Raw genomic sequence first — 25,621 nt, 5'->3', positions numbered from 1 at the left:
TGCCTCCTGCCCGGGAGACGAGGCAACCTGTTTGAAACTCCATCACCACGGACGTGCCGGGTGCCAAATCCCCCTGCTCCTCGCTCCCATTCAAAGGTAAAAATGCTCCTTAACCACTGCAGGCAGAGGGAAAGACAACAAGCACAGGACTCTCAATTCCTTTCACTGGGATCCAATAAAAACCTTGGCAGTTGCCTGCCTTCCTGCCGGAAACCCGATATCCCAGAAATAAACACACTTTCCACTTTGAAGGGCTGCAGCGGGCTCTGCCGTGGGGCCGAGCTGCTCCCACCACCCCCGGGCTCTCACCTGCCCGCAGCATCCCCGGCCGCAGCAGGAGCCCGAGGCGGAGCAGGGAACTGACCCAAACCTCTTGATTTTCTCAGGGAAGCCGAGCACCCTGCGCCTTCCGCAGACGGCGGGGTGCCAGGCACCGGGAGCAAGCCCAGCCATGGCACCCAGTGCCGCGCATCGGGGAGCAGACGCTCTCGGGTCCCTCCAAGCCCATCCCCGCTCGGCCCCCGCCGCCTCCCCGCACATCTGCTGCGCGCTGCGATTTGGCAGGGAGGCCAAGCTCGGCTCCAGACACTTTGCAACACAAAGGATATTATCTGATAAAAAATAAATCAAGCCTGGCTTTGTGGAGGAAGGGGAGCCAACGATGCCTGGACTCTCACCTCGCCGGTAACCGGAGCCTATGGAGCTCAGCAACTTCAGAGCGTGCCTCTAACAGGAGAGGCTGCCGCTCCGGCACCGGCGCTTCCCCGAGGATGAGGATGGCCTCAGCCAGCCAGCCAATCTCCCCAGGAGCCAGGAAAGGAGAAGCAGCAGCACATCACCCCATCCAGCATAACTGACAGCTTTATTCCTTTTAGAGGCGGCCAAGTCTGCCCACAGACGCTCCCCAATCCCCCGAGAAGAGTTTTTCTCCACAGCGCGTGTGAAGCCCTGCTCCGCGCGCCGGCACGGCTCTGGGGGGGGTCAGCCTAGCCAGCCCCCCGTCCGAGGGACGGCGTGGAAATGAGTGTCACCTCAGGGGACTGCTGGGAAACCCGCGGCCGTGCCTTCGCCCCGGGAGGGGACGGCGCCTGCGCCATCGGCCGGCAGCGAGGGCTGTAAGTCACGAGGGAGGAGGCCGCAGAACAAGCCTTCGTCTGCTGGACGCATTCCTCCAAGGCAAATATTGACAGTGACATTGCCCCGAGGAGCGGGGAGCGAGAGCACTGCTGCTTCAATAAACCGGCCAAGTGCTTTTAATAGATGTAAATAAAGCTTGTGTTGCAGGGGGCCGAGGTGCCTGAGCGGGGAGTGGTTCATTAAGAGGCCAGGGAGCCTTTCATCTCCGGCTCGTTGGCTCCACTCCAGTGACCAACAGTTACCATCTGCCGGGTGACCTCTGCGGAAGGAGTGGGTGGTCCGCACCCCGCTCCCCCCAGACAGGTGTCCGGCGTCACCGACACCACGGCTCCGCACCCTCCGAGGAGGAACAGAAGGCTCCGGCGGGCAGTGCCCGCCGCACCGGCTTCGGGGAGGCTTGGGCATGGCAAAGCTCTGGGGCTCGATGCAGTCAGAAGAAAAAAGCCTGTTGGGAGCAGGATGGGCGAGAGAAACAGCTGCAGAAGAAGGGAGCAGAAGCTCAAACTGCTCTCCTCTCTTCTCCAGCACCTTGTCACAGCCCAACGCCGGCCACCGCAGCACCCAAGCCGCTCCCCGCAGGCCACCTGCGCGGCCCGGCCACAATCCGGCTGGATGGGAGAGGGGCGTCCCTCAGCTGAGAGCGTCCCCCGCACCGCGCCGCACGGCTCTCCAGAACCACCAAGACGCACGCTGCTCTGCCACGGTCTCGGGCAGGAGGCCACCACCAGAGCTGACGGAGCCCTAAATGTTTTAGCAGGCAGTATGCAGGGAGATCAGAAAACCAGAAGACCACACGCTTTCGTGAGCCAGTCTGCTCCTTAAACACCGCTGTGCAGTCAGAGCTCCAGGGCACGGAAGCCAGGACAAGCCCTGCCCTGCCCTACAGCACCCGTGCACACTCGCTTCCCAGTTTACACCATTTACTACTTCATTAAGCTTGGCTAGCGTCCAGTTTCAACTCAGGAAATAAGCACAAAATGCCCGAGAGAGGAAAAGCAAGAGGGGACGTGAGCCACAACGCAAGACAATTCTCGACGTAAACCCGCCCCGCGGTTCTGCGCTCGGAGCGAAAGAACTGCGGCAGCGCAGCCGGTTTTGGAGCCGCAGGCCGGCGGGACAGGGCGCTCAGCGAGGGGGGAGCAGAGCAGGGGGTCCCCGATCAGGCTCAGCAAGCTCAGGGAGATCGCTTTCATCCCTCATGTGCTATGGAGGGCTCTAGCCAACATTGTACAAGTAGCAAACAAACACTGCAGGGACACCAGCAGTCTTTGCACATTTGAATGAAATTCAGCTAGGAGAACGGGCGTCCTGACTTTGTTCTGTAAAATAAACGAAAGGCTTTCAGTGCTGTGAAACTTGCAAACACGAGGATTTGCGGTCAGGGCACGGTGCTGAAATTCTGGGAGGAAAGAGGTGGAAGAGGAAGGGATTCACTTCAACCACCCGATGGAAAATAAAGTTATTTTTGTGACTCATTTTTGATCCCTACCTGTCCGCAAGCAGCCGAGGAGCCACTGTCCCTCCTCCGGTGGAGCAGGAGCGCTGCCCCGGACCTGGGGAGCAGTGCCACCCAGAGGGCTTCTCCAGAAACAGCTCACGCCATCTGACATCTCGCCCAACCCGGCAATTAGGGGTTTTTTTGCCTCCTTCTGATCAAAGAAAGCTTCACTTTCTTTGCCAGCTCTGTATCAGCTGTCTTTCAAGCCACCCTCCTCCCTCCATCCCGAGACAAGCAAGTCTCGCTCAACAGCAGCTCCAGGTTAGGGAAATAGCTTCAACGACAACTCAGGACATTTATTCACGACGCTGGAACATAAAAATAACATCTTTAATAGCTTTATAGTTGGCACAGATGGTATTAAAATTCACCACTTCTTATTAATAGACTATGAAACAACACATGGTGCAGTGCCGAGGAGGGCAGCTCCGACTGCATGTTGCTTCTAAACCACGGAGCTACGACGGGTTGGTGTTAGAGCTGACTCTTTTCATTTACATTCAGCGTTTACAGTCAGAGAGTCAAACCAACAGCTAGATTTAACCACACGCACACAGAGCAAAGCCTGGGAAGGAGGTTTCTGCTGGCAACCAATGTCTCCTCCTCTTAGCAGCACACAAAAGCCCAAAAATGTAGTTGTAACACAGGTTACGAGAGACTTGCCGCAGCTACCGTTGGCCAAACAGCACGTGACAACGCAGGAGCTTCTGCTCACACCCGAATGGAGCAGTTACTGCAGTGAAAGAGTCGTTTCCCTCTTCCAGGAGAAGCGAAGGCTAGACCAGCACTTAAGATATTAAGACATTGCCTAGAAGCTCTGTCAGGGGCGGCTGGATTTTTTTCAGGAACCTAGAACACAGTGGAATAATAATACCTTACTTTCTGAAGTACTTTTCCCAAAGGGCCTCTAGCAAAGCTCGCCGCTGCCCTGTGAGACAAGCAAGCGCTGTTTTCCTCACACAGATGTAGAGGGGATGGTGGAGGCACCAAAGGGTTACGTGACTTGCCTTGGAAAGCAACAGCAAGCTGATGGTAGACCAGGGACCTTGCAGAAAAACCCCGTTCTGACCAAAAAGAACTTACAGCATCAAGAACTACGACACAGGGTGAAAATAACTCCCAACACCACTTCACAAGAGGGGAAGGGGAAGGTTGAAAGCATCCCAGAAGGTCTGAGCGGCCGCGGAACCAATGGGAAAAGTCAGCAGCGTCAGCCTGAAAAGGACAGATATAAACTTCAGCCGAAAAGACACTCCCACACCTGCAGTCTGCATCCAAAACATTACGCCACGAACTCAGGCTGGCAACCGTGCTCCTTATCCATCCTTGGGTGCCTGTTATCCTTCCTCCGCTTAAATGGATATCGTCTCTCCGGTGTCGCAGTACGTCTCTATCACAGTTTCTACGTAAGCATCCCTCAGTAGCGATCACGTGCAAAACTTTTATTTGGGGGAACATTTATAGGTCTCTGGCAAGATTATAACTTGATTAATGAAGAATTTAGTCCTCAGTGAAAACATAATCATCGACACTGCTGCAGATACATCTTGCTCATTAGCAACTCCATCCTGACAAATATTTAGTTTGTTCAACCCAGTTATCCAAAAGTCACTGTTCTTAGTGACCCTGAAGGAGCCCAGATACCACAGTCACTTTCAATCACAAATTCTCTTATCATTTGTTGATTATAAAAATTTCCAGTTTCTACAGGTACTCTATAATCACAATAAATGACGAGGCATTTCTGGCCTCTGTTCTGTTATGAGGAATTCCCTCTCACCATCACGATCGGGTGCCGACACGGAGGGAGGTGAGAATGCATAGTGAGGTCTCCCATCATCTGTCCTCTGTCGAGGCCACTTTTTTTTCCATCTAATGACCCTGCGCTGTCAAGGTCTCCGTTTTGCCTTTAGTTTCAGCAGGGGCCTCGCCACCGACTGCTTTGTTGGAATAATCCCGCTCTCCAAAAATAGTGCTTCCAATCCTGACGTTTGTGGATCCAACCTCTATCTACGAAGAGACAGAAAGGAGGAGCTCAGGGCAGGGCGGCCACCCACTCCCGCCAACACAGTCCGTGACCAACCTCGATGCTCGCCATGTCACAGAAGGATGCTTCCCCACATACTCGCCATCCGCAGCTACGGCTAGGGGCTGTTTTGATCCCCAGAACTCTATCCCAGGACCAGGAGAGCTGTTTTTCATGGAACAGCACCATCCGTATCTCCATCCAAGGCCTAAGAGGCCCGTTTGGATGACGCCTGGGCTGGACTTTGGGGTGCCTGCTGCTGGTGCTGGAATGTTTGGTTCCCGAGAGAAGGGGTGGCAGAAGGAAACCAGACTTACTGCGTGCTGGAAGTCTGTGGACATGCCCATGCTCAGCTCCACCTTCTCAATGGGGAGATTCAGCTTTTCGCACACCTCCCGCCGCAAAGATAGCAGCATCTAGAAGGGAGGAGGAAAGAAAAGAGGATCACACGCTTGACAGCCACGCCAGCTCAGTTTCAGGGTTTCACAGATCACGATTGCTGCCTTCCTTTGAAGCCTCCTTCACACAGAACGTGCAATTCCCACACTTCCCACTGAAGCTTGCTCTGCAGCATCGTAACAGCGCCTGGAGATTTCCCATTACAGGCTACGTTACTGACAACACACATACGAACAAGTCTACACATCTCCTGAAGACATCCAATTATCACACCAGGACGACAGACGAGGAACGCAGACCCAGTTCCTCTGCCTGATGCGGCCCTGTGCACACAGCGTGCAAAGGAAGGCCGACCGAAACCTCATCTGAAAGCAGGACCAGAGCATCCAGGAGAAGAACTGCTGCGCAAGGTGCCCTGCCGATATCCTGGCTACGGCTTCAGAGAACCAAATACATATGGGCACCTGGCCTCTGCAGAAATGAGCCTAACACCTGCGTTAATACCGACCCTTCAGAGGACTGTACTACTCTGAACACGGTGTTTCCATTGAGAATCTGCAGCCAGACTTACAGCTTGACTGCGTACTGGTTTGGCTGGGACAGACAGCAGACTGTAACGGGAGCCCAGTCAACAGTTGACGTTTTCTTCCAGAAAATCTTACCTGGAAGTCAGGATTTGGCCCCTTACTAAGGTCATGCCCGATGCTGCCGATCGTCATCAGCCCCACAAATTCCAGGCTCGGACACTTGTTGATGACGTGCTCCACAGCAGCTGTGGTGTCTCCAGGAGGAAGGCCATGCTTACCTGGCAAAAAGCAGGGAGACTTGTGCCAAGCTCTGCCAGAGACCTCCCGTCCCTGCAGCCAGGCAGAAGCCAACAGATGATCAAGTTTCATCTTAGATAAACATTTTAAGAGCGCAAGCCAACCCATCCCATTCAGGTTGTTTCTATCAAGTCAGCAGGACAAACCTGCATATCATCAGAAAAAGCCACTTACTGTCTTCTCCACTCGTGTTAACTTGCACCATGACCTTCAGCTTCTGAGACAACCCTTTTTTCTGCCATGAGCTGTTGACTCTGTCTGCCAGCTTCACAGAATCCACCGTTTCCAACATGAACAGGTTAGGGACAGCTGGGGAGAAAGCACAGGCTGAGGGCAATTCTGCTGCCACAGAAATTTTTGGACCTACAACTCAGCTCACTCACAGAGACAGGCATTGGCGAGTTAACGTACATGAGGTTGTTATTATTTGAACATTGGAAGACTATTGCCCACAGGGTCACTGCACATAAAATTAAATAGGGTTTACCAATCAACTTGTTGACGTTATTTTTCTGCAGATGACCAATAAAATGCCACTTAATCTCTGGACAAGACGACAGAATCTGAAAGCAGAGAGGAACAGCGAGGTTTGAATGACAATTCCCTCTTCCTCCCCACAGTACTTAAGTCTTAGTTTGCCTGCAAAAAAAATACCAGACACCCAATCTTCTTCTTTTGTTTACCCTGAAAGACATATCTCAGGCAGTGCTTGTGGTGTGTACTGAGATGATTGCTTCACAGTCTGGAGAAGAACGGGGCTGCGGCTGCAGAGCATGACACGGTGCATGGGGAAGGCAAAGCTCTTTTGTAACTGAACAGTCATAAAATGATATTTTCCCCAAACTGAGTGTTATCATTTTTTTTTAAACGAGGACTGTGCATCTCCTAGAGCAGAAAGCACAAAGGGTAAAGCACTGTTCAGGAAAATACTTTATGAATAAGGCGTACATATTCACAGAATCCTCTGGAGCCAGCAAGGCAAGGAGGGGGAACAGAGCAGAGGCAAAGAGCTAAGAATAACCTCACCATCTATCTGAAAAGACAAGGATCAAACAGCCTCCATTACCAAATCCCTAACAAAAACTAGGACTTTTGCTGAACAGCTCTCAGGACACACCTATACAAGGAGAGCGAGCACGTAAGGAACTGCGTACTTACTCTGGAGTCTGATGCCTTTTCTAGCAACTCTTGAACCTAGGAGAATTCAAGACAATCTCTCGTTAAAACCATGCCAGACGTGCCTGCACCGTAAGAACAGTCTCTCTGGAACGGGTGTTCCTGGGACCAACATGCGCCTCATTAACACAAGGCCAGGGGCCTGATGCTATAACCAAGCCAAGCTCCCCACACGCAGGGCCACACGCACTGGGCTGCTCGGCGCCTGCCTTCGGCGTGGGGGCCCACTCGCAGACCCGTGGGGCCCAGCCAACTCACGTAGTTCTCCCCAAAGCTGCGCTGTCCGTGGCTGTAGGCGTCGATCACCATCTCTGCCGGCTTCGTCTTGCTGACGGCCACCAGCCGCGGCTGCACAGCCGGGAGCCCCTGCAGAAGCACCCAAGGGTGAGTGGGACGTGCAGGGGAGGCTCCAACCTGTTCCACGCTCTCCCCAGTGTCCTGCAGCGCCCAGCCAGGCCCCCCAACCCCAGCTCAGATCACCCCACAGCCTGGGGCTGCCATGGGAGGGGGTCAGGGTGACCTCCACGGTGCTGGGGGGCCCGTCCCTCCGTCGGGTGATGGGCCTGGCTCTAGCAGGGGGGGAGGTCGATCTCTAAGGACGATGAGGGGGTCCAGACTCCTTTGCTGTGGGGAACAGACAGCCGCCTCCACGGCGGGCCCGTCCCTGTGGTGCTGGGGGGCTGTCTCCAGGGTGACGGAGGACCTGCCGCCATGGCGAGCGGGCCCACGCCAGCGGGGTAAGGGCTCCCCCCCCCCCCCCCCCGAAACCCCGGCCCCCTCCGTGCCCCGGCGCCCCTCACCTGCGGCCTCCGCGCTGCCGCCTGCTGCACCTGCTCGGTGACGGCCCGCAGCGCCGGGCCCAGCCCGTCCCCGGCGGCCATGCCCGCTCTCCACATCCCCGGCCGGCCCCCGCCGCCTTCCGCCACGCACGCGCCCGGCTCCTCCCCCTCCCCGCGGCCAATGGGATCGCTCCGCCGCGCACCGCCGACCAATGGCAGCGGCGGGGCGGGACAGCGGGGCGGGGGCGCCATGTTGGGAAGGTCGGCGGGCGCCATGGCGGGCGGCGCGGAGAGCGGCGCGGAGGCCCGGCCGCAGGGCTGGGGCCCAGCCCGGGGCAGCCCCCGCTCCCCGAGCCGCCTGGGGCCAGCCGCCAGCCTCCACGGGCTCCTGAGGGGCAAGGCTGGGCCGCAGGGCCTGCCTGGGGCTGCCTGCCGCGCGCACACTCCCCTCAGGCCTTCTGTGGCCTTTGGCCAAAACTGGGGACAAATGCAGGCACCCACCCGTGCCGCGGGTAACGGGACTGACTCGCTGTTCCCCTCCCGCCCGGCGCTGCCCAGACCCCCCTACCTGCCCAGACCCCCCTACCTGCGACGGCTGGGGTGGAGGCGCAGGCCTAATGCTGCTCCAAGGGGCGGCCGGGAGAGCTGGGGGTCCCGGCTGCAAGAAACGAGAGCGGTGTCAACACCCCGACATCCCCGCTGCAGGTGAGCGGGGAGAGGAGGCGGCTGCTACCAGCTGCAGCTTTGGAGAGGTCTGGGCGAGAACCTTCCCTCGGCTCCAAGGCAGGCATCCGCAGAAACCCTTGGCCCTCACGACTGGAAAGGAAATCTGGCAGCCAGCGGCCTCGTTTGTTCAGCGGGCAAGTACTGCCCGTCACGACCATACTGCAGAACTAATTTTGACCCACGTACCTTGCATGCTCCAAGAAAAAACACCCCCAAAACAAAAGTCCACAACTCACCCCCAAAAAATTATTTTCCTCCCACCCGCGAGAAGAGCAGTCTTCCTAGGGTGCAAATTTCAATTATTTCAGAAAAAAAAAAACCTCATGAACCCAGGGCAGGCGACACCGCTTGTTTCGCAGTCCCGGTTTGAGCTGCGAAGGCCGGGACGGGTGGAGGGGAGCGCTTGGAGCACAGCCACAAAGCTCCGCAGCCACCCGCGGCAGCCACGCAGCCGGAGAAGCCACGGGGCGCGGGAGGCCCCAGCGCCGCGGACAATGCCAGCCTTTATCGCGGCAAGTCGGATGGAAAGAATGGGAAACTGCCAGCTGGAACCCATTAACTAAAATATTTGCCTTAATGTGCAGAACTTACTCTCCCTCCCCATATTCTGAGCAATGACAGTATTTACACAGCTGTTTTAAAAATACCCAGAAGGTTCCTGCCCTTTGTCTGCTAAAACATGACAATGATTTTCTGCAAACTTTACCAAATCCTAGGTATTTGCCGCTGAAGTCTTGTTATCGTATTTTTCACCAATCCGGTTAGCGCAGTGGGTCTGAAAGACGCTCGCGGCATTCCTCAGCTGAGCCGACACGGACACCTCTGCCACTCTTCTGCCGGAGCTCTGCTTTCCTCTCTCCTGCTCACTGGAAAGGGAGAACCGGCACCGTGCAGCGGCACAGGCGTGCGTCTGCCAGCATCCCACATCTCCACGCTCTCCCATGGGAGCGGCAGCAGCCTTGATGTTACCCCTGGTAAATCTTCCCCTGCAAATATATCTACGCGTTGTGTTAAAGGTTATCCGTGGGGAAAAAAAAAAAAAAAAAAGACTTGGTATTAAAATTGAAGGCCATTTTATTGTCATAGCAAATACCAAAATAAAAAGGCTTTTTATTCAATACATAAGAAGATCAAAGACTGTACTGGTAAAGCATTACCATCCTCCCGCCAGCAATTCTCAGGTATCAGCAGTACCACAAACCTGTATTTTCTTGGTTATACAGAGTGGTTTTAAAATACAGATCTTCATTTCAAGATTTCAGATTATGGAAATTAGGATAAAACATCAGTTAGAGATAGATGGAATAAAGGTTTACATGTAGTGACAGATCTACTCTGGAAAATGAAGGAAATTATACATATAATGAAGAAACCTGAATGAAAATGCAACGATGGATTTTGGCATGTGAAGACTTGTATGATTTCAATATTGGTTTTGCTTTTTTTACTCTTATTGCAATTTAACTAAATTACAGGAATACTTTAGCAGTAATGTCTTCAATTAAAAAAAATCATTAAGACCTATTTATTCCAAACTATTGTCTTACCGTGAAGTCATACAAAAACATACTTTATGCCACCACTTTGGCTAATTTGGGTCTTTTTCTTAGTGAAAAATACTCATGTAAAAAGTATGTTTTAGTTACTAGCGGAAATCTCTAACGTGAAATGTCAAACAATCCCAAAGGAGATCATCCTCAAAGGTTTAGGTCCTATTACCTCCTTCCTAAGTTTCTGCTATTCCCTGTTCATAATCTTCCTGCAGAGACCTATTTATAAAAGTCAGTGATATCACAGCCTACTTATTGATGCAATTTTTTGACTGCTGTGTTGTCTAATGTAGTGCATAGGTCTGGAGATGGAACTTCCCTTAGCTTGTATTTTCCAACAAACAGAAAGAAGACGCATAGGAGGTGGGACTCTTCTCCAGCAAGAACTGACGCTTATCTTTTATTTTACATTTTAAAGTATCAATAGTGACTCTCCTAACAGGGAAAAGAAAACTGAAGTGAAAATACTGGAACCAGCAGCTGAAATTCATCAGATTTCTATCTTAGTGTGATTGCCTTATTAAAAAGACTAATGCATATTTAAACACTGAAGAGTGAAACCAAGTGTAGTACGTAGCAAGCGTTCGGGGCACGAGATTGTAAATGCAATAGGCTGGTCTCTGACAACTAAGTTAACACATTTGCATCATCTCATACTAGTATGTTGGCCGCAAATTATAACAGCAATTAATAAACAGGCTCTCCTGCCAAGTGGCAGATGGATTAGGGAGAGGGAAAAAAAAAAAAATGTTCTCTGCAGGCCTGAACTTTTGTCTTTAACACCCCCTCAAGTTTTGCATGTGTGTAAAACAAAACCCTATTACCTCTTTGCATCTGGCATGTGAAGAATTAATCAGTTTTCCGAAGTGAAAGGTACCTTACATAGCATTGTTCTGAGCGAAAAATTTATCTTTGGACAGCTCGGAGACAAGAGGTTCTTTTCTTTGCCCTGTGACTTTTCAGTATGATGTTGCGTGTCCTTTGCTACTAGTAAATCTTCCTTTCACAAGGTCTATTCAGAAAAAAAAAAAAGCAAACCCAACAGTAACTCGGTTCCAGTCATTTCAGTTTACCTGAACGTCCTCTTTCTAATAAGAGACTATAAACACTGAAATCCAGTTGGTCTTGCAGAGGCAGACAACGTGCTGTAGCGACTATGGGACTAGTCCTTCAAGCAGTTACTCGCCAGCAAGGCTTTTTGCAAAGTCAGGGTCCCTGAGACAAAAATTCTTTTCTCCCTAGTTTTTCTAACTTTGACGAGTGTGCCGAGTACCACGCTCGCAGTCTGGTTTCACTGAAAATCAACCAGTTACCCACTGGCAGGACACTGCCGCCACCAGCAGGCCCATGCCCCACACCGAGCAGCGAAACCGCTGGCAAAAGCCTCAAAACACAGATTTCCCCTTCGCCCTCCCCAAATATGACAAATGGAAAACAAAAAACCAGTGTTAAGATGCAGAAAACGAACAGTTTGGGCCACTACCTGCGTGACACATGGTCTAAGGCTTAGATCCCCCCCGTGGTAACTAGGTAACCTGCAGGATTGCAGCTGAACTGGTGTAACTCACTGCGCACGCGGTCTCAGCTGCCCCACCGAGGCAAAACCATCGGCTCAGACCTCAGCAAAAGGTGGTTTTGTGCATTTGCTACACCCTGCACTCAGGACAGACCTGGAGCACAGACACAGGCTGTTAGATCGTCCCAGCGCCCGGCACCACGGGCAGTAACCAGCCCTTTGGACGAGGTGCGGGCCTTCAAACAGACACGCGTAGTGTACAAAAGTCTAGCACCTTTAAAAGGGGTTTGAAATAAAGTACTCGAAATTTCCAACAAGAGAAAAAACCAAAACAACAAGTTGTAGCAGCAATTCCCCTCCCTCCAAAACCTCAACGTTTCTTTACTTCCAACTGCTACAAACCACCTCAATCCAAAATTAAGTACCCATCTAAGCTGGCTGCAGAACAGATAGCCTAGCTAGCCTCTCCCGAGTAACTCGGTCTCTACGTCCAAGAGCAGAGAGAGGTGCATCTAGAGGACATACCTGGAGCTGGTTGCTTAGAAGTTACCAGAAAACGCACCCCGTAAATACCAAAGTCTTTGTGTCTAATTGTCATACAAAAGATTGAAAGGATTAAGTCTGATCCATCTCTTTCAGTACAGCAAAGGGGGAAAACAAAAAGGAACTTCCCAGTTCATGTTTCTTTTGATATAAAACAAATAGAAATCTTTCTTTTCAGTTGACGTTATGAAGTAGTTTTGTGTCCTCACTGGTTCCTGCCCCATCCTCTTCTTGGATCCCTTCTGCCAGTCCCTCTGCAAATTTGGTCTGGCTTCCCGCATAGTCCATGAACATGTTGGGAATATCTTTGCCAAAATATATCTTGCTGTTTGCTGCGATAGCCTTGTATTTCATCAGCTGCAAGTACTCGGGAGTTAACTTCAGCTGCACAAAAAGAAAACAGATCACCAACAGCTCGGATTCAGTCAAAAGCAAATTTCTGCCACGAGCGCACGAGGCATCCACTTTTCCACAACGCTAGCACGCATGCTCATCCTCTCTTCAGCCGAAAAGACGGAGTGCCCAGAAGGCAGCTCTCTTTCAGTACGTCTAAGCAAAGCTCTAAATCCCAGTGACTAAATGGCAAAATGAGAAAGTGATGGAAGCAGCTGGGGAAATGTTCAATCCAAACGTACCAGAGATGGAGATGCTCGAAAGCACATAACTCACTGAAAGCCCTCGCAACGCAAGCTACTGGAAAGAGAAATACAACTGGCTTTTTTCCAGAGAGCAGATTGACGAGTCTGTTTCGGAAAGCAGGGCTCATTCGTTCAGGATAATGACATTATAACAGAGAGGATGGAATAACTGGGACGAAACTTGTGCACAAACATCCCAGACCTCTGGCCATTCTCACTGACCCTTACAAAACAGAAAGTCTTCCTGCTGGGATGTCCTGGGAACTTGCTGTGGCAATAACAAACCTAGCCGTTCGATCCGTATAATTTCTGTTTCCAGGGGTTTTTTTGTTTGGTTTTTTTTTCTTTTGCAGGACCAAGGCTTTGCCAGGCTGCTTAGTTTGGTGTATAAGTTCAGTTCCATTTGTTCTCTACCTGAATGCTTGTTTACTCTAAGGCTGCCTGTCACTCTAGAGATCTCCCCGCTTTGATTGCTTGCCAGCTTGCAGATTGGAACGAATCGACATTTCTGACTACAACGGTGTGAAAGGGCAACACCGAAACCGATACTCTATCTACAGAAGGAGCCGTGGCCCCATTAGCGCCTAGCAGAGCTGTCTCCAGAGATGACCAGATATTTCACGTATCCTGACACAAATTTATCTGTCCGGAGAAGAAAATGAATTTGCAAATAAGGATCTAATTGTTTCAGTCTCAATGATAAGTTTTTCCGAGGGGAGATGGCTTTGTTTTGCTTTTTGACTTAAACAACGCGACACAACAAGCAAACAGTGAAGACAGACTGCTCTTTTGCTGAGCGCTTCTATACGGCCTAATGTAAGGAGCCCTGCTTCAAGGCACAGCGTAAGGAAATCACAATACCTTGTTAGCCTCGGCTACTTTCATAGCAGTGTAGCATTCGGCATCAGCTCTTGCCTTCTCTCTTGCAAGAAATGCAGCATCTGGAAGAAAACACATGCTGTCGTATTCAGATTTTTATTTCCAGCCACGTTAGCACCATTTGCAGCTGGAAACTTCTTAAAGTGGCCAGTACCACATCTAAACTGTATGGGATGCAAAAAGGGGAAGAGGGAACAAAATGGGAAACCCAGAAACGGGATCTCAATTTACATCTAAAACGCTGCAGGATGATAGCATTAAATAAGTAAATTGCATCTGCAGCTGAAGACCTCAAAGCATTTTATAAACATAAGGTTTTTATTACTACCCCTGTCACGCGGGCTGAGAACGCTCTTTCTTCTCTAGCCAGCCGCTAACTCTCGTGCTGAAAACGCAGCAACTGTTCCACTGCAAAAGGGGTATTTACCCACGACGTTTGCACAGGACTCCAAGAACAGCACAGCAGACTGCTCTACAGATGAAGCCTGTGACTGCGAAAGCAACTCCCCAGATGGGATTTTGTCTGGGATACTGAGGTTAAGATTCTGGCACGTAGAGGCAGGCGATTTTAACCTTTACAGGCTCTGCCCCTTGGACAGATGTCGGAGAGCTGTTTCTCTGCAATATCAACAATTGCGTAAAGGGTCTAATCCTGCAGGATACTGACATTCCTGACTCCCGGCAAAGACGTTTAAGGACAGAAACGCTTCCCCTTTCTGCATTGCATTCCGTTTTTTCCTTCTGACTTTTTACCTATCCAATAACAACGATACGATATCAGGCCACTATGTTAAGGCTAAGATGAGCGTCGTCTGGCTGGTTCGATGTCATCTCTTGATATTCCTTCTATGACAGGGAGCCACATGATTGTAATACACACCAGTCTGGCTTTCAGAGTTGCACAGCCGGATAAACCATTTGTTTACCTGTACTAGCAGGGAGTCCTTGGAGCTGCTACACTTAAAAATCATGTAAGCAATCGGATGGTTTGGCCCACGACTTCCTCTGTTTTGGCTAAAAAGAGTGGTCAGAGACACTAGAAAGAACGAGGGAGACAGGAATCCTCTGCCAGCACAAAGTTGAACTGAAGGCCTGACACCCGGTGACACACATTTATAAGAAATAAAAACCATTCTATTTCTGTGAAGAGCTTCTTAATGAGAAGCTGCTGATCTGTAAAACTCTTAATTGGCTCCTCGGTGGCCTTCTGCAAAGCTTGACAGGGCCTATAATGAATGCAATTGAAAAATAAGGCCTTGCCACTCTGAGCTGGAAATGCAGACCCCTTTTCATGTCCTGGAATTTCCTTGACAAAGCATTGTATCGGATGGGTGGGGGGACATCTTCTTAACTTAACAGTACAACCTCCTAGAAAGATCACCTTGAGAAAGGGAGTTTGAAGAAGCACAGTCTGCAAAGAAGCATTCCTATTCCTGCCTCTGGTCAATCCTAGTTCCTAAAAGTAGTTAGCTGCAAAGCTAAAGGAAGATAAAAAAGCAAAAATGCAAACTAACCAGAGATATTACAGATTTATTGGTTAAAGCAAAATACTACATTTTCAAAAGAAAAAGCTCCCCTCCCCTTCTCTCAACCTTTAAGAGCTGGAAGCTACATAAGAGGTCCCTGCTGTTGCAGAGTGTGCAATAGCCAGACTTTGCTTTCTAAATATTTCACGCTACACAAAAAACTACAGCTAAATTTGCATACCTCTTCTCCCCTCCAAGAAAGAGAGAGGTTCTAGAACAATCCTAAGCAAGAAAAGGATAGAAAGCTGCCACAGCCCTACCCTAGTGCAGATAATCAAGAGACATGGCTGCCCCCACAAGACTGCACAGTAATATTTTAGGATGCTTCCACTTCTCTGTAAGAGCCTGCAGCCATTATCCAAAACCCGGCACGACTTCTTTTAGGAGGACACCAGCCTGCCGTTCCCTTTCTCCGTACTTGTGACAACTATACCTCCTGCCCTTACGTTATATGAAGAATCACCTAAGAATCTGGAGTCAAGCTTCACTAACTTTGTCATCGCCCAAGTATCCTGAACGCCTTCTACTATCCTGACTGATCTGCTCCCCTGAAAACTCCGATGCAAAATACGCTGCGAAAACGTCTGCAGAATCTGAGTATTCAGACCCATTTATTCAGAACTGCAATGCAATACATAAGGTACCACATACGTGGGCTAAAATGAAAGACTTCAGACCAGTAACTTCACCCCTGTGAATGTCAGCTTGGATTGAAGAACATAGTCAATACACGCACTTCAAGAACTACTGAACTCCACGGTGAACTGCTTCGGGATCTTTAGATAAAATTCCCCATGGAACATTTACTTCTTGGAAAGCTCACCACTCACCTTCAATCTCCGAAATTCGTTTCTCCGTTTCTTTTTCCATCACTTTCTGTCCGTAAGTTATTTCGGCAACTTGTGCGATTTTTTCCGCCTCTGAAATGAAAAAGAACGCATCCGCATTGTCGTCACGCAGTCTTCCTAATGCCAGAAGCAACTTCACCCATGGAAGTCCTCACCACCCCCTTTTGGTGGAAATAAATTGAGGGAAGAATTTTCAGCCCTCAGAAGCCATCAGTCTCCGTTTGTGGGCAAAGCTGGAACCCACCTGAGAAACGCTTGAGTTTCTCTGGAAGACTTTCAGATCAGCAGCAAAGAGATGCAGCAGAAAGATCACCCAAAAGCGAACCCGGTGCATCCCTCCCGGTGTCTGGGTTCTGTTTGCTGCCTACCCCACCACACCCCGCTACGGTTACTGCCTTCGAGCAAAGATATACAGACCGATGAGGGCTTTCTTCCTCTCCGTCTCTGCTTCCTTCTCCACCACCTTCTGCTTCTGTGCCGCAATCAGCAGCTTTGTCTTCTCACTCTCCCTAGCGAGCCAGAAGAAGCCAGTTACAAAACGTGAGCTTACTGAAGCGGTGGGGCCTACCACATCTCCAGGATGAGCTGTTGGCACGTCTTTAGGGCAGGCAGCAATCAGGAAAGTGAGGGCATGTACAGAGCTTTTTTCCTAAATCAAAGCATCTTTTCCTCCCCTCCATAGCAGGAAGACTTTTCAGCCAAGTCAGTGGGAAACACTCCCTGCGGGCTGCCGTAACGCCTTCTACAAGAGGCAGGTCACAGACCATACACATCTCTAAGTTTTCTGGGCTACTGTTAATGAGGAAATTATTTAAACAAAGAAAGAAATTAAAATCCTGTCAATGTCTTGCCCTCACAGACAGTTATTCTCCTTCGTTTGGAAGTATATAGCTTTGAAATCGCCCTTCATTCAATCAAATGGCTCTGTGCATTTTACCTGCTAAAGCCTTTTCCATCTTACTGTTTTGTACACACACTAAGAAGTTTTAGAAGTGTGTATATAAATAAAATACTCTGCTCCTGCTCCCAATCAGGAAAGAGAGATTAGGGCCAAGAACAAGTCTCTCTCAACACATATCCTGCTGTATTTATGGCAACAGATAACAGGCTAATCGGGATTCTACCTATCACGACCATACCGTACATGACTTACCACGATACCAAAAGCTCATATGAAATGCTAGAGAAGCAAGATGGACGGGAGGGATCTTATTCTGGCCTACACAGGCTCTGCTGGCAGAGCGCTCAGAGAATGTAAGCATTTCTGAATGATCGAGTGCAAGAGAAGGCAGCTGGCTCAGAGCATTGAAAAGGGATCAGTATGTCAAGTGCTATTAAAGAAAGTTATTTCAAAGCTTTGCAAGTCTTCAGCCTGTTGAATCAACAGTTTCTCCATCCTAGTCAAACAACAGGATTAGTGGTGGAATCTATCCACCTGCCACTCACTCACACGCTCTGGGAGGCCTCTTTAAAATAGGGCCAGCGTCAAGAGGAAGGAGCCCCTGGGCAAATAATTTCTGCGCTCAAGTGTTCAAAATGGAGAAATACCTTCTAACTCCGCAGTCACCTGCCAGCCACTCACAGTGACAGACACGTGCTCATCTGGTGCAGCCTCACCAGACCCTTTCTGAACGGCAGCACGAGGCTGAGAGCAGGCCTGGCAGAGGGCACTCCGATCACTGCATGCTGTGAAAACACATTAATCTGGATGACCGATTCTTTTTGGTAACACAAAGGTGGGAGTCTCAGGCACTTACATGAGCTCATAATTCCTCCGGATTGTTTCGGGGATGTTTGGCTTTGTTACTCGAACTGCCTGGAAAGAGAAACCGAAGAAAACATAGGCAAGCGGCCAACAAGCAAAAGCCAAATGGTCCCCGAGGCTGCAGAAGAAGGGGGAGCTAACGCTTAGGGCATGCTCTGCCACGCAAAGCTTTCGCGTCCTGCAGCAATTGTGACCAGGTCCAAACTCCACAGAGCAAACATAGGACTGAACCATCTCCTGACGTGACAGGAGATTATAACCTGGCTAAAGCAGTACCCAGAAGAACACCAAAAGAAACCCAACACATCAAAGCTAAGAGGGGACAGAAAGGATACTGTTCTCATTCCTCCAGTTAAACAAAGTCTGTATTATAAAGCAATTTTCTAAAAAAGTTCCACAGCTTCCTATTTCCTTTTAGCCCTTACCCCTCCTTATGATCTGCACCTTAGACATCTCAAAGTGGAATCCTGATTACCTGTATAATTAATCCGGGGGCCATTGTCGTTAGGTCTTGCTGCAGGGCCAGTTTAAGGTTTTCATCAATCTGATCTGATTGGGGGGGAAAAAGAAAGGTAACTAAAAACCCCGCAAGGCAGCTTGCTGTCAACACGTACAGAATTAGCTGGAACGGCTCAGATTTCTTATTCCTGGAAAGTAAATACAAATATAAGTTTGATGTAGAAGTGCTGGGCTGAGAAAAACCATCCCCGACCCCAAGGCAGGTTCCCATCTCTCTCAGCACGTCAAGCAGCGTTGACCAGCGGCAAACGCTTGGGACAGACTACAGGAACATGGCAGAGCTTAAAACGAAACTCTTCCCAGTTTCCCACAACCTGCAGTTTGGAATCTTTCCGAGCCAGAAGTAGCATCTTTACAACAAAGAATCTGTGCCCTAACGCACTTCTCCATTGATATCTTCCCAAGTGCATCCTGAAGTAACGTGGTCCAGCTAAATCGTGACTGATTAGGAACTGCATCTGTGCCAGCAGGAGACGAAGAAAATGGAAAGGCAGAAATGTGAAATGGCTGCATTAGTTATTTTAATAGGCTGCAAAAAAAAAAAAAAAAATCCATCGGTAACGTCTGTTTGGCTCAACGGGTAACAGTTAACTCCAGCGTAGCTAAGAAATTTCAAAAGGAAATACAAACCAAAACCCTGCTTCAATGAAAAGCTCTAAGGATAGCAGTGTTTCCAGTTGGGGCCTGCCGAGAAGTGCAAAGGGAACATAAAAATGTAATGGCCTTGAAAGCGATCACATCGCACTCCTTGATTATTTGCTTTGGTCCCAGTTTAGCTCTCTGGAACTCACGCTCATAACGAAGTTCAGCCAGGAGTTTCGGAAACAGCTGTTATCAGTTTCCTGCACCTGCTCGCAGCTGCGGGGGCAGAGGATGACGTACGTCTGCTCGAAACGGGCTGCGCCCCATTTCAGAACTCCTGAGCCAGAAAGCGCGCAGCTCAAACAAAGAGCTACACGGGAGTTCATACAAGTTCCTTCTGTGCAAATCAGTGGCTTTGAGTCCATTTCAAGCAGTTGTTGTCAGCGGCTGCCGACATCTGGAGGCTCCATCGGCAAACAACCAGTACACCCGCCAGCAGTCCCATAAAGGAACTGGAGGGGAACCGAGCCCCAGTTCTGCATTTTGTGCAGAGGCCTGTCAGAAAGTGGAAAGCCAGACTTCTTGAAAAGCCCAGTTTGAACAGAGAACAGGAGTTTGCAAACACCCTGTGTTCTTTCAGGCACAAATTCTGTCCATTTGGGGTCCAAAACCACTTACAGCAACGCTTTGCCCGCAGTCAGCACTGCTGTAGTGCTGAAACGCTGGCAGGGATTTCTTGTCAGTCCAAAGCCATAAACAAAACACTCAGCACTGGCAGTGACTGGTTTATTTCTACCAAGAAACCACAACTTTTCTTCAGACAGTCTCTTGCAATGCCTTCTCCCAGCATCTGGGCTGCCTGATTTCCCAGCGGCCTGAAGCGAGGGAGGGAAGGTCAGCAGGCCCTTGCCAAGCATTCCTGTTTTCCAGCGCTCACTCGCAGCGCCCGGGCATTGCAGCAATGTGCGTGACACAAAGCTAATCAAACACACAGGCCGGGGGGTGCTTGCTCACACTTTTTGTAACAGCAAAGAGCAGAAGACCGGCTTTTCCATCTGAACTAGCAAACCCTGCAACGATTCAACCAGTCACATATGCTAAACACACAAAGAACGCTGCAGAATTACAGCTCCCTTCTTCCCTAAAGGCCTCCGCTCCTACTGGCAGGTTTGGGTTTGGATTATTTTTGTTGCAACATACTGAAGCACTCAGCACCAAAAGACAACAAGGAGTAAATGACGGTAGCTGGTTAACAATCCTGATTCCAAACAGGATTAAAAACTGGATTCCACACTGGATTAATAGGTAAAAAGCCCATCAGTGGGGAGTAGTGACTTCTGCACCAACCGACCACGCAAAGAGCCATCAGAAACATCACTCAAGGAGCCATCAACCCAACAGCAAAAGGTCAGAGCAGCTCACCGAACAGCTCAATGTAGACCTCCTGCAGCGTGTGGACACTGCAGAACTGGTTCAGCTCGTGGTGAATCTTGTTGAAGATGAGAGCTTTGTCATAGTCAGCGGTGTAGTTCTTCACTATGTCGTATACTACAAAAGAAGAAACTGGTGTTAACAGCCGGGCTGTCTCGGCTTGGGCTGAGCACTCACGGTGAAAACCTTACGGCTCAGCCACAGCAGCAAGGGACGCGGCGCCAATCTGAAATGAGGAATCCACCCACAAGAGAAGCCTGCACCACAAATGCTTTGTTCAGGGGAGTTTTACTTATTGCTAATCTTTTCTAACACCCTAACCAATATTCTGTTGCATGCTTTGTAAAGAGAAGGCCATCTAACTCATAACAGCCCTCTCTACACTATTGACAAACACACATAGCTTGTGTCCGAGCTGCAGAATACAGAGACCGTGTGGCCTGTGCACGAGGGAAGGGCATCCTGCAGCTGGCATAAAACAGAGGTCTCGAAGCAGGCCGCCGATGAGCCAGGCAGTTATGCCTCTTGTAACCAAGAGAATGTTAAAAATCAAAGAATTTTGAAAAAGGGCTGCACAGGTCATTCTCCTTGGGCCTCAGAGCCAGCCTTCTGCTCACAGACACCTTGTCTCCCCTACCTCTTGCACACGTCATTAGTCAAATCAGAAGTTCTTCACTGAAGCATAAAGCCTAGTAGAGCCACAATAATACAAATAATAAAAGCAATGGATGGTATTCAGGTATTAGTGAAGCAACTACCAGCACAGAACAAGTACGTGCAAGAAATAATAAACACACAAAATGTCTGGGAGATCTGGTTTAAAGTTTCTGCCCAGGAAGTACGGGGCTTTACAAGGTACACAGGGGAATATCCAGGGTACACCCCAGCTCCAAATCAAAGCGCAACCACCCACAGCCTCTTCACCTCATCTCAAACTAGCAGGAGCACGAACAACACCGGATTGCGGGATTTGCTGGGTCACAGGGGAAGAACTCACCTGCGCTCTGGATGAGGAAATTCACCACCTCAATTCTGTCAAAATAAATCATCACTCCTCCACTGCAAAAGAAAGAAAAAGGGAAAAAAAAAAATTAATTTTGCTGGAGGCCAAGTGCTCTGCCTGTGCAGCCGGGCAGCTTCTGAGGGGAGGACACTCCCCTCTAGCGGGCTGAGCGCGGCATCCACCGTGCAGCACCGCTGCGGCGCTCCGGCAAAGCCCCAGCGCCCCACTCCTTGCGCCAGGCTCCTGGTTTCAATTACACCTGTCTCCAGAAATTGGATCGTGAAATGCAGGCCCAGGCTTGGAAAACTCAGGGCAGACACTGAGGATGAGCCCAGCCGGGCTCGTCAGCTCGGGCGATGCGTTACAGAGCCTTTTGCTGATGTCAGTTGCGGTGGTGGTGAGAAAACCAGTCCATGAAAACAAACCTACATGTTTTAAAGTGTGCTGGAGCAAGCAGTGGGGGAAAAAGGGAAAGGATTGAAAGGTTTCTAGCAAAAAGGAAGGACCGCGGGGGGTAACAGCTGAACGTCTCACCTGGTACCACAAGGAACGTTTTTCACCTCATCTGTCTGCAGCGTGGTCTGAAGAGAGGTTTAAGAAAAGAGGCTTAAGAGACAGGCTTTTCCCCGCACAAATCCTGCTTGTTTATAAGCATATAAAACAGCTGCAGGTTTCTGCCCACGTCTCCCCCTTGCACCCCTCGGGGGAACGGCTAAAAGCAAGGGCCCAACCTGCCTCACCCGGCCTCTCACACCGAGCTCAGCGGGACAGCCCCGAGAGCCGCTTCTCCCCCGGTACCGGCCACAAGCCCCCCCCGCCAGCCGCCGCCGCCACGACCCAGCCCCGGCGTTTACCACAGCGGCTCTGAAGCCGCCACCCCGCGCCCCCGCAGAGCTGGGGGCGGCAGGAGACCCGCGGAGCCCGACCCAACCCCCGCGGCAAGGCCCCGTTCCCGGCGGGCGGGAGGGCAGCGGCCCAGCAGCACCTGCACTGACTTGTAGGACGTGATGAAGGGCAGCATGAGGTGGAAGCCGGGCCCGCTGGTGGAGGTCAGCAACGCCCCGCCGCTGCGGAAGGAAGGAAGGAAGGAAACAGGGCCGTGAGAGGCGGCCTGCCCAGGGCCCGGCCCGGCCCGCCCGGGCGAGCGGGGGGAGGCCGCGGGGCCCGCCTCACCGGTAGTACACGCCGATGTGCCCCTCCTCGATCTTGTGGATGGCCGAGAGGAAGGCGGCGGCGAGGAAGCTGAGGGAGAGCGCCGCGATGGCGCCCAGCTGGGCCATGCCCGGCGCTCGGCGGCGGCAGCGGCGGCTTTCCCGGGCGGCGCGGTCGCCCTGACGTCATCACAGCGCGACCGCGCCTTCCGCCGCGGCGGCGCCCCGCCAGGGGGCGGTGGAGGCGCGGGAACCTCGGGGCCGCGGGTTCGAGACCCGCCCTCGCCAGCGCCCCTCGCCCCGCAGGGCCGGGCTGGGGGCTCCGCACCCCCGCACTCCCGGGTCCCCGCTCCGAGGACGGGGGAGAGCGGGAGGGCGGCGTGGCGGGGCGCTCCGCCCGGCCCCGCGGGGGCCTTGCCCCCAGGGAGGCACCCACGGCAGGTTCTCCCCTGCGCTGACCTCTGGCTCGCGCGTGGCGGCCATCACTGGCCCCCCATGGGCTCCGACATGGCCCCGCTCCCCTGGCCCCCACTCGCCACGACCGAGCCCCCCGCTCCCCGTCTGGGCCTTGTTCGGGCAGGCGGAGGGGCGATAAGGGGAAAAGCGACAGGCCGGGCGGAAACATATTAAATCTTCCACCTTTATAATTGTTGAAGGGGACTTAAAAAACATGGGAGAGATGTATAAAATGTCAATAAAGGAGAATAATTTGATCTTTACACTTGATAGATCTCCGAGGGTTATATATAACAAACCTGTCAGGAGGATTCAGCGCCGTTTAGAAATAAGGAATGAAATATCCGCGATATTTGTCAATCCAAATTTTACAGCTCTTAAATAAGCGCAAAAGGGTGCCAGAGATGAAATACACCCTGTATTAGGTTTTTTTTTTTTAAAACGCTTGCCCAGATTTAAGGCCCTGATAAAATGTATTAAATCTTTAAAGGTTTTAATGAATCCAGTATGTGTTTCATAAATCAAGAACCTCTGCTCAGCCCCCTCTCAGTTTAATAAGGGTAAACTAGGAAATTGCTCTGAGCTGAAGCAAAATACATTCATATAATATTGAAAAGTAATAGATTTTTAAATGTGGGGTGTTCTGGCTCGCAGGCGAGGTTTTGCTTCATAACATCGGCGCTATATCATTACCCTGAATGGGAAACCAGCTGCGGCCACGTGTTTAACAGCATCAAGATGTGAACTAGCACAAAGGTAAATATTATTTGTAATAATCCTGAAAAAAAGAAAAAAAAAAAAAGGCAAAAAAAAATCGTTACTTCTGGACCCGGAGCCAGGAACATTCGGTGGTGTCTGTGCCGCGGCTCTCTGGTTTTTAACAGCACGGGCTTTTTTATATGAACAAATGGTTTATTACACTCACTTCTCTCCGGCACTTGAAAACTTTTTCATCCCTGCCCCGTTCCTCCCCGCCCCGCTGCAGCGCAGCCCGTATAAAAATATCTCGCGGGTTTTACTGCGAAGTTAATTGAGACAAGTTGGAAGGTCCCTGGGCGCTCTCGTTAAGGCACGGTCCCAGCCTGCCCGCGGGGGCCCGACCCGGGGCTGGCAGGTTGGCAGCCCCCCCGGGACGTGCCCGGGCTTGGTCACTGCTGGGGAGCGGGGAGGGTCCCCCCGCCCGGGGCACCGAACCCCCCGGGGCTGCTCCGCCGGGACCCGCGTAAAGCGCTGTGTAAAAGTCTGTCTAACCTCATTAGCTGTCACAAGTAACAATGCCGGGCTGGCAATAAAGGCAATTTTGAGCCTGTTGGCCATTAATCACCGCCTGACAGTTGTGAATAGGGGTGGAAAAACTCTGTCCCCACGGTTCCTGCTTCGGCGTTTAAGGTTACCTCCGTGTGCAGCCGGAGCGGTGGAGTGGAAAGCTCTTGCTCAACAGTTTCACCCTATCCCCGTTCCCATCTCCATCCCCATCCCATCCCCATTCCTGTCTTCATCCCCATCCCATCCCCGTCTTCATCCCCATCCCATCCCCATTCCTGTCTTCATCCCCATCCCATCCCCGTCTTCATCCCCATCCCATCCCCATCCCTGTCTCCATCCCCATCCCATCCCCATCCCCGTCTCCATCCCCATCCCCATCCCCGTCTCCATCCCCATCCCCGTCTCCATCCCCATCGCCATCCCATCCCCATCCCCACCCATCGGTGCTCCCAGCACCCTCCGGCACAGCCCCACTCACCTCCCTGGGCTGGGCCGCTCCGGCACTCCTGGGGGAAGCTGCTTTAAAAGGCAAACCTGTCCCTTCACTAACCGTGATGCCAAATAACTATTTAATACGATGTTTGTAAAGTGCCTGGAGGATGAATCGTGCTCCGTGAGCTGCTGTAACTCACCGTGGCTCTGCCGGGGCTTTTACCTGGGAGCCAGGAGCCGCTCCGGGTGCAAGGGCCCCTCACCTCGGTGCCAGCTGGCGTGGTGACCTGTTTACTGGCCTGGGGAGCCCCAAAGTCATCTGGCGGAACCCCAAAATTGCCAGTAACTATTGCAGCTCCCACCGGAGCGCGGCGGCGGCAGCAGGGGACTGAATTTGCACAGGGTTGAATGTGCATAAAAAGTTGACTTTTGGTTTGGCTGGGGAGAAGAGAGAAAGCTGCTCCCTAGCCAAAACCTAAAGGAGCAGCCGAGCCCGGCAAGGGCAATCCCCGGCAAGCGCTGGGGCTGCAGCGGGGCTGGGGGGCTGCGGGGCGCTCGGCCGGGCCCCTGGCCGCTCTGACATGGCTTTGAAAGGGAAAGGAGGTGGGGAGAGGGACTGTGAGGGGGGAAATACTTAACAAATTAAGTCTATCGAACGTTATTTGCAGATTACGGTGCAGAATTGTGTTAAAGTATGTCCGGGCTCGTTACATGTCAGTGCTAACAATACAGCACTTGGCAATCAAGGCAGTTCTGCGGCATTGGCCATTAATCATCCTCTGACAGTCCTGAGCTGGAAAGGAGGAAACCGTTCACATGTGCTTGCTGCACCTCTTTACCCTCGCTGCAATCGGGGCAGGAGAAGTTTCCTTTGACTCCCTGCCCACCCGAGCCCCGCCAGCGGGCGATAAGCGGAGGGTCCTGATTTCATGCCCCAGACATTTTGAGGGG

General features: G+C 51.3%; 2 protein-coding genes across 16 annotated transcripts; both read right to left on the bottom strand.

The window, feature by feature from the left end:
* Window positions 1-2,944: 2,944 nt before the first annotated feature.
* LOC309602514 (pyridoxal phosphate homeostasis protein-like) lies at window positions 2,945-8,490 on the bottom strand. Of its 4 annotated transcripts, XR_014230678.1 has the most exons (9): window positions 7,861-8,002; window positions 7,319-7,426; window positions 7,043-7,078; window positions 6,372-6,447; window positions 6,059-6,193; window positions 5,723-5,865; window positions 4,979-5,077; window positions 4,416-4,645; window positions 2,945-3,850 (listed from the first exon to the last, which is right to left on the bottom strand). XR_014230678.1 is itself a non-coding variant. In XM_082336140.1 (8 exons), the coding sequence occupies exons 1-8, from the start codon at window positions 7,954-7,956 to the stop codon at window positions 4,508-4,510; spliced, it is 831 nt and encodes a 276-aa protein (XP_082192266.1). In that variant the 5' UTR covers window positions 7,957-8,002; the 3' UTR covers window positions 2,945-4,507. The 4 variants fall into 4 exon arrangements, 3 of the variants coding, with proteins under 3 accessions (XP_082192266.1, XP_082192265.1, XP_082192264.1); XM_082336140.1 differs by having other exon boundaries at window positions 2,945-4,645; XM_082336139.1 differs by lacking the exons at window positions 2,945-3,850; window positions 7,861-8,002 and adding an exon at window positions 8,426-8,490 and having other exon boundaries at window positions 4,521-5,077.
* On the bottom strand, window positions 8,425-22,698 carry LOC309602513 (erlin-2). Of its 12 annotated transcripts, none has more exons than XR_014230673.1 (13): window positions 22,539-22,698; window positions 22,351-22,432; window positions 21,900-21,946; window positions 21,360-21,421; window positions 20,354-20,479; window positions 18,306-18,379; window positions 17,823-17,881; window positions 16,483-16,574; window positions 16,048-16,137; window positions 13,674-13,753; window positions 10,940-12,558; window positions 9,272-9,563; window positions 8,425-8,497 (listed from the first exon to the last, which is right to left on the bottom strand). XR_014230673.1 is itself a non-coding variant. In XM_082336131.1 (11 exons), the coding sequence occupies exons 1-11, from the start codon at window positions 22,643-22,645 to the stop codon at window positions 12,349-12,351; spliced, it is 1,029 nt and encodes a 342-aa protein (XP_082192257.1). In that variant the 5' UTR covers window positions 22,646-22,698; the 3' UTR covers window positions 9,622-12,348. The 12 variants fall into 12 exon arrangements, 7 of the variants coding, with proteins under 7 accessions (XP_082192257.1, XP_082192258.1, XP_082192260.1 ...); XR_014230674.1 differs by having other exon boundaries at window positions 12,157-12,558; XR_014230675.1 differs by lacking the exons at window positions 8,425-8,497; window positions 9,272-9,563 and having other exon boundaries at window positions 9,622-11,127; window positions 12,157-12,558.
* Between the last annotated feature and the right edge of the window lie 2,923 nt (window positions 22,699-25,621).

Source organism: Platalea leucorodia, assembly GCF_965183815.1.
Source record: "Platalea leucorodia genome assembly, chromosome: Z".
Classification (NCBI taxonomy): domain Eukaryota; kingdom Metazoa; phylum Chordata; class Aves; order Pelecaniformes; family Threskiornithidae; genus Platalea; species Platalea leucorodia.
This window is presented reverse-complemented; position numbering and strand designations above follow the sequence as displayed.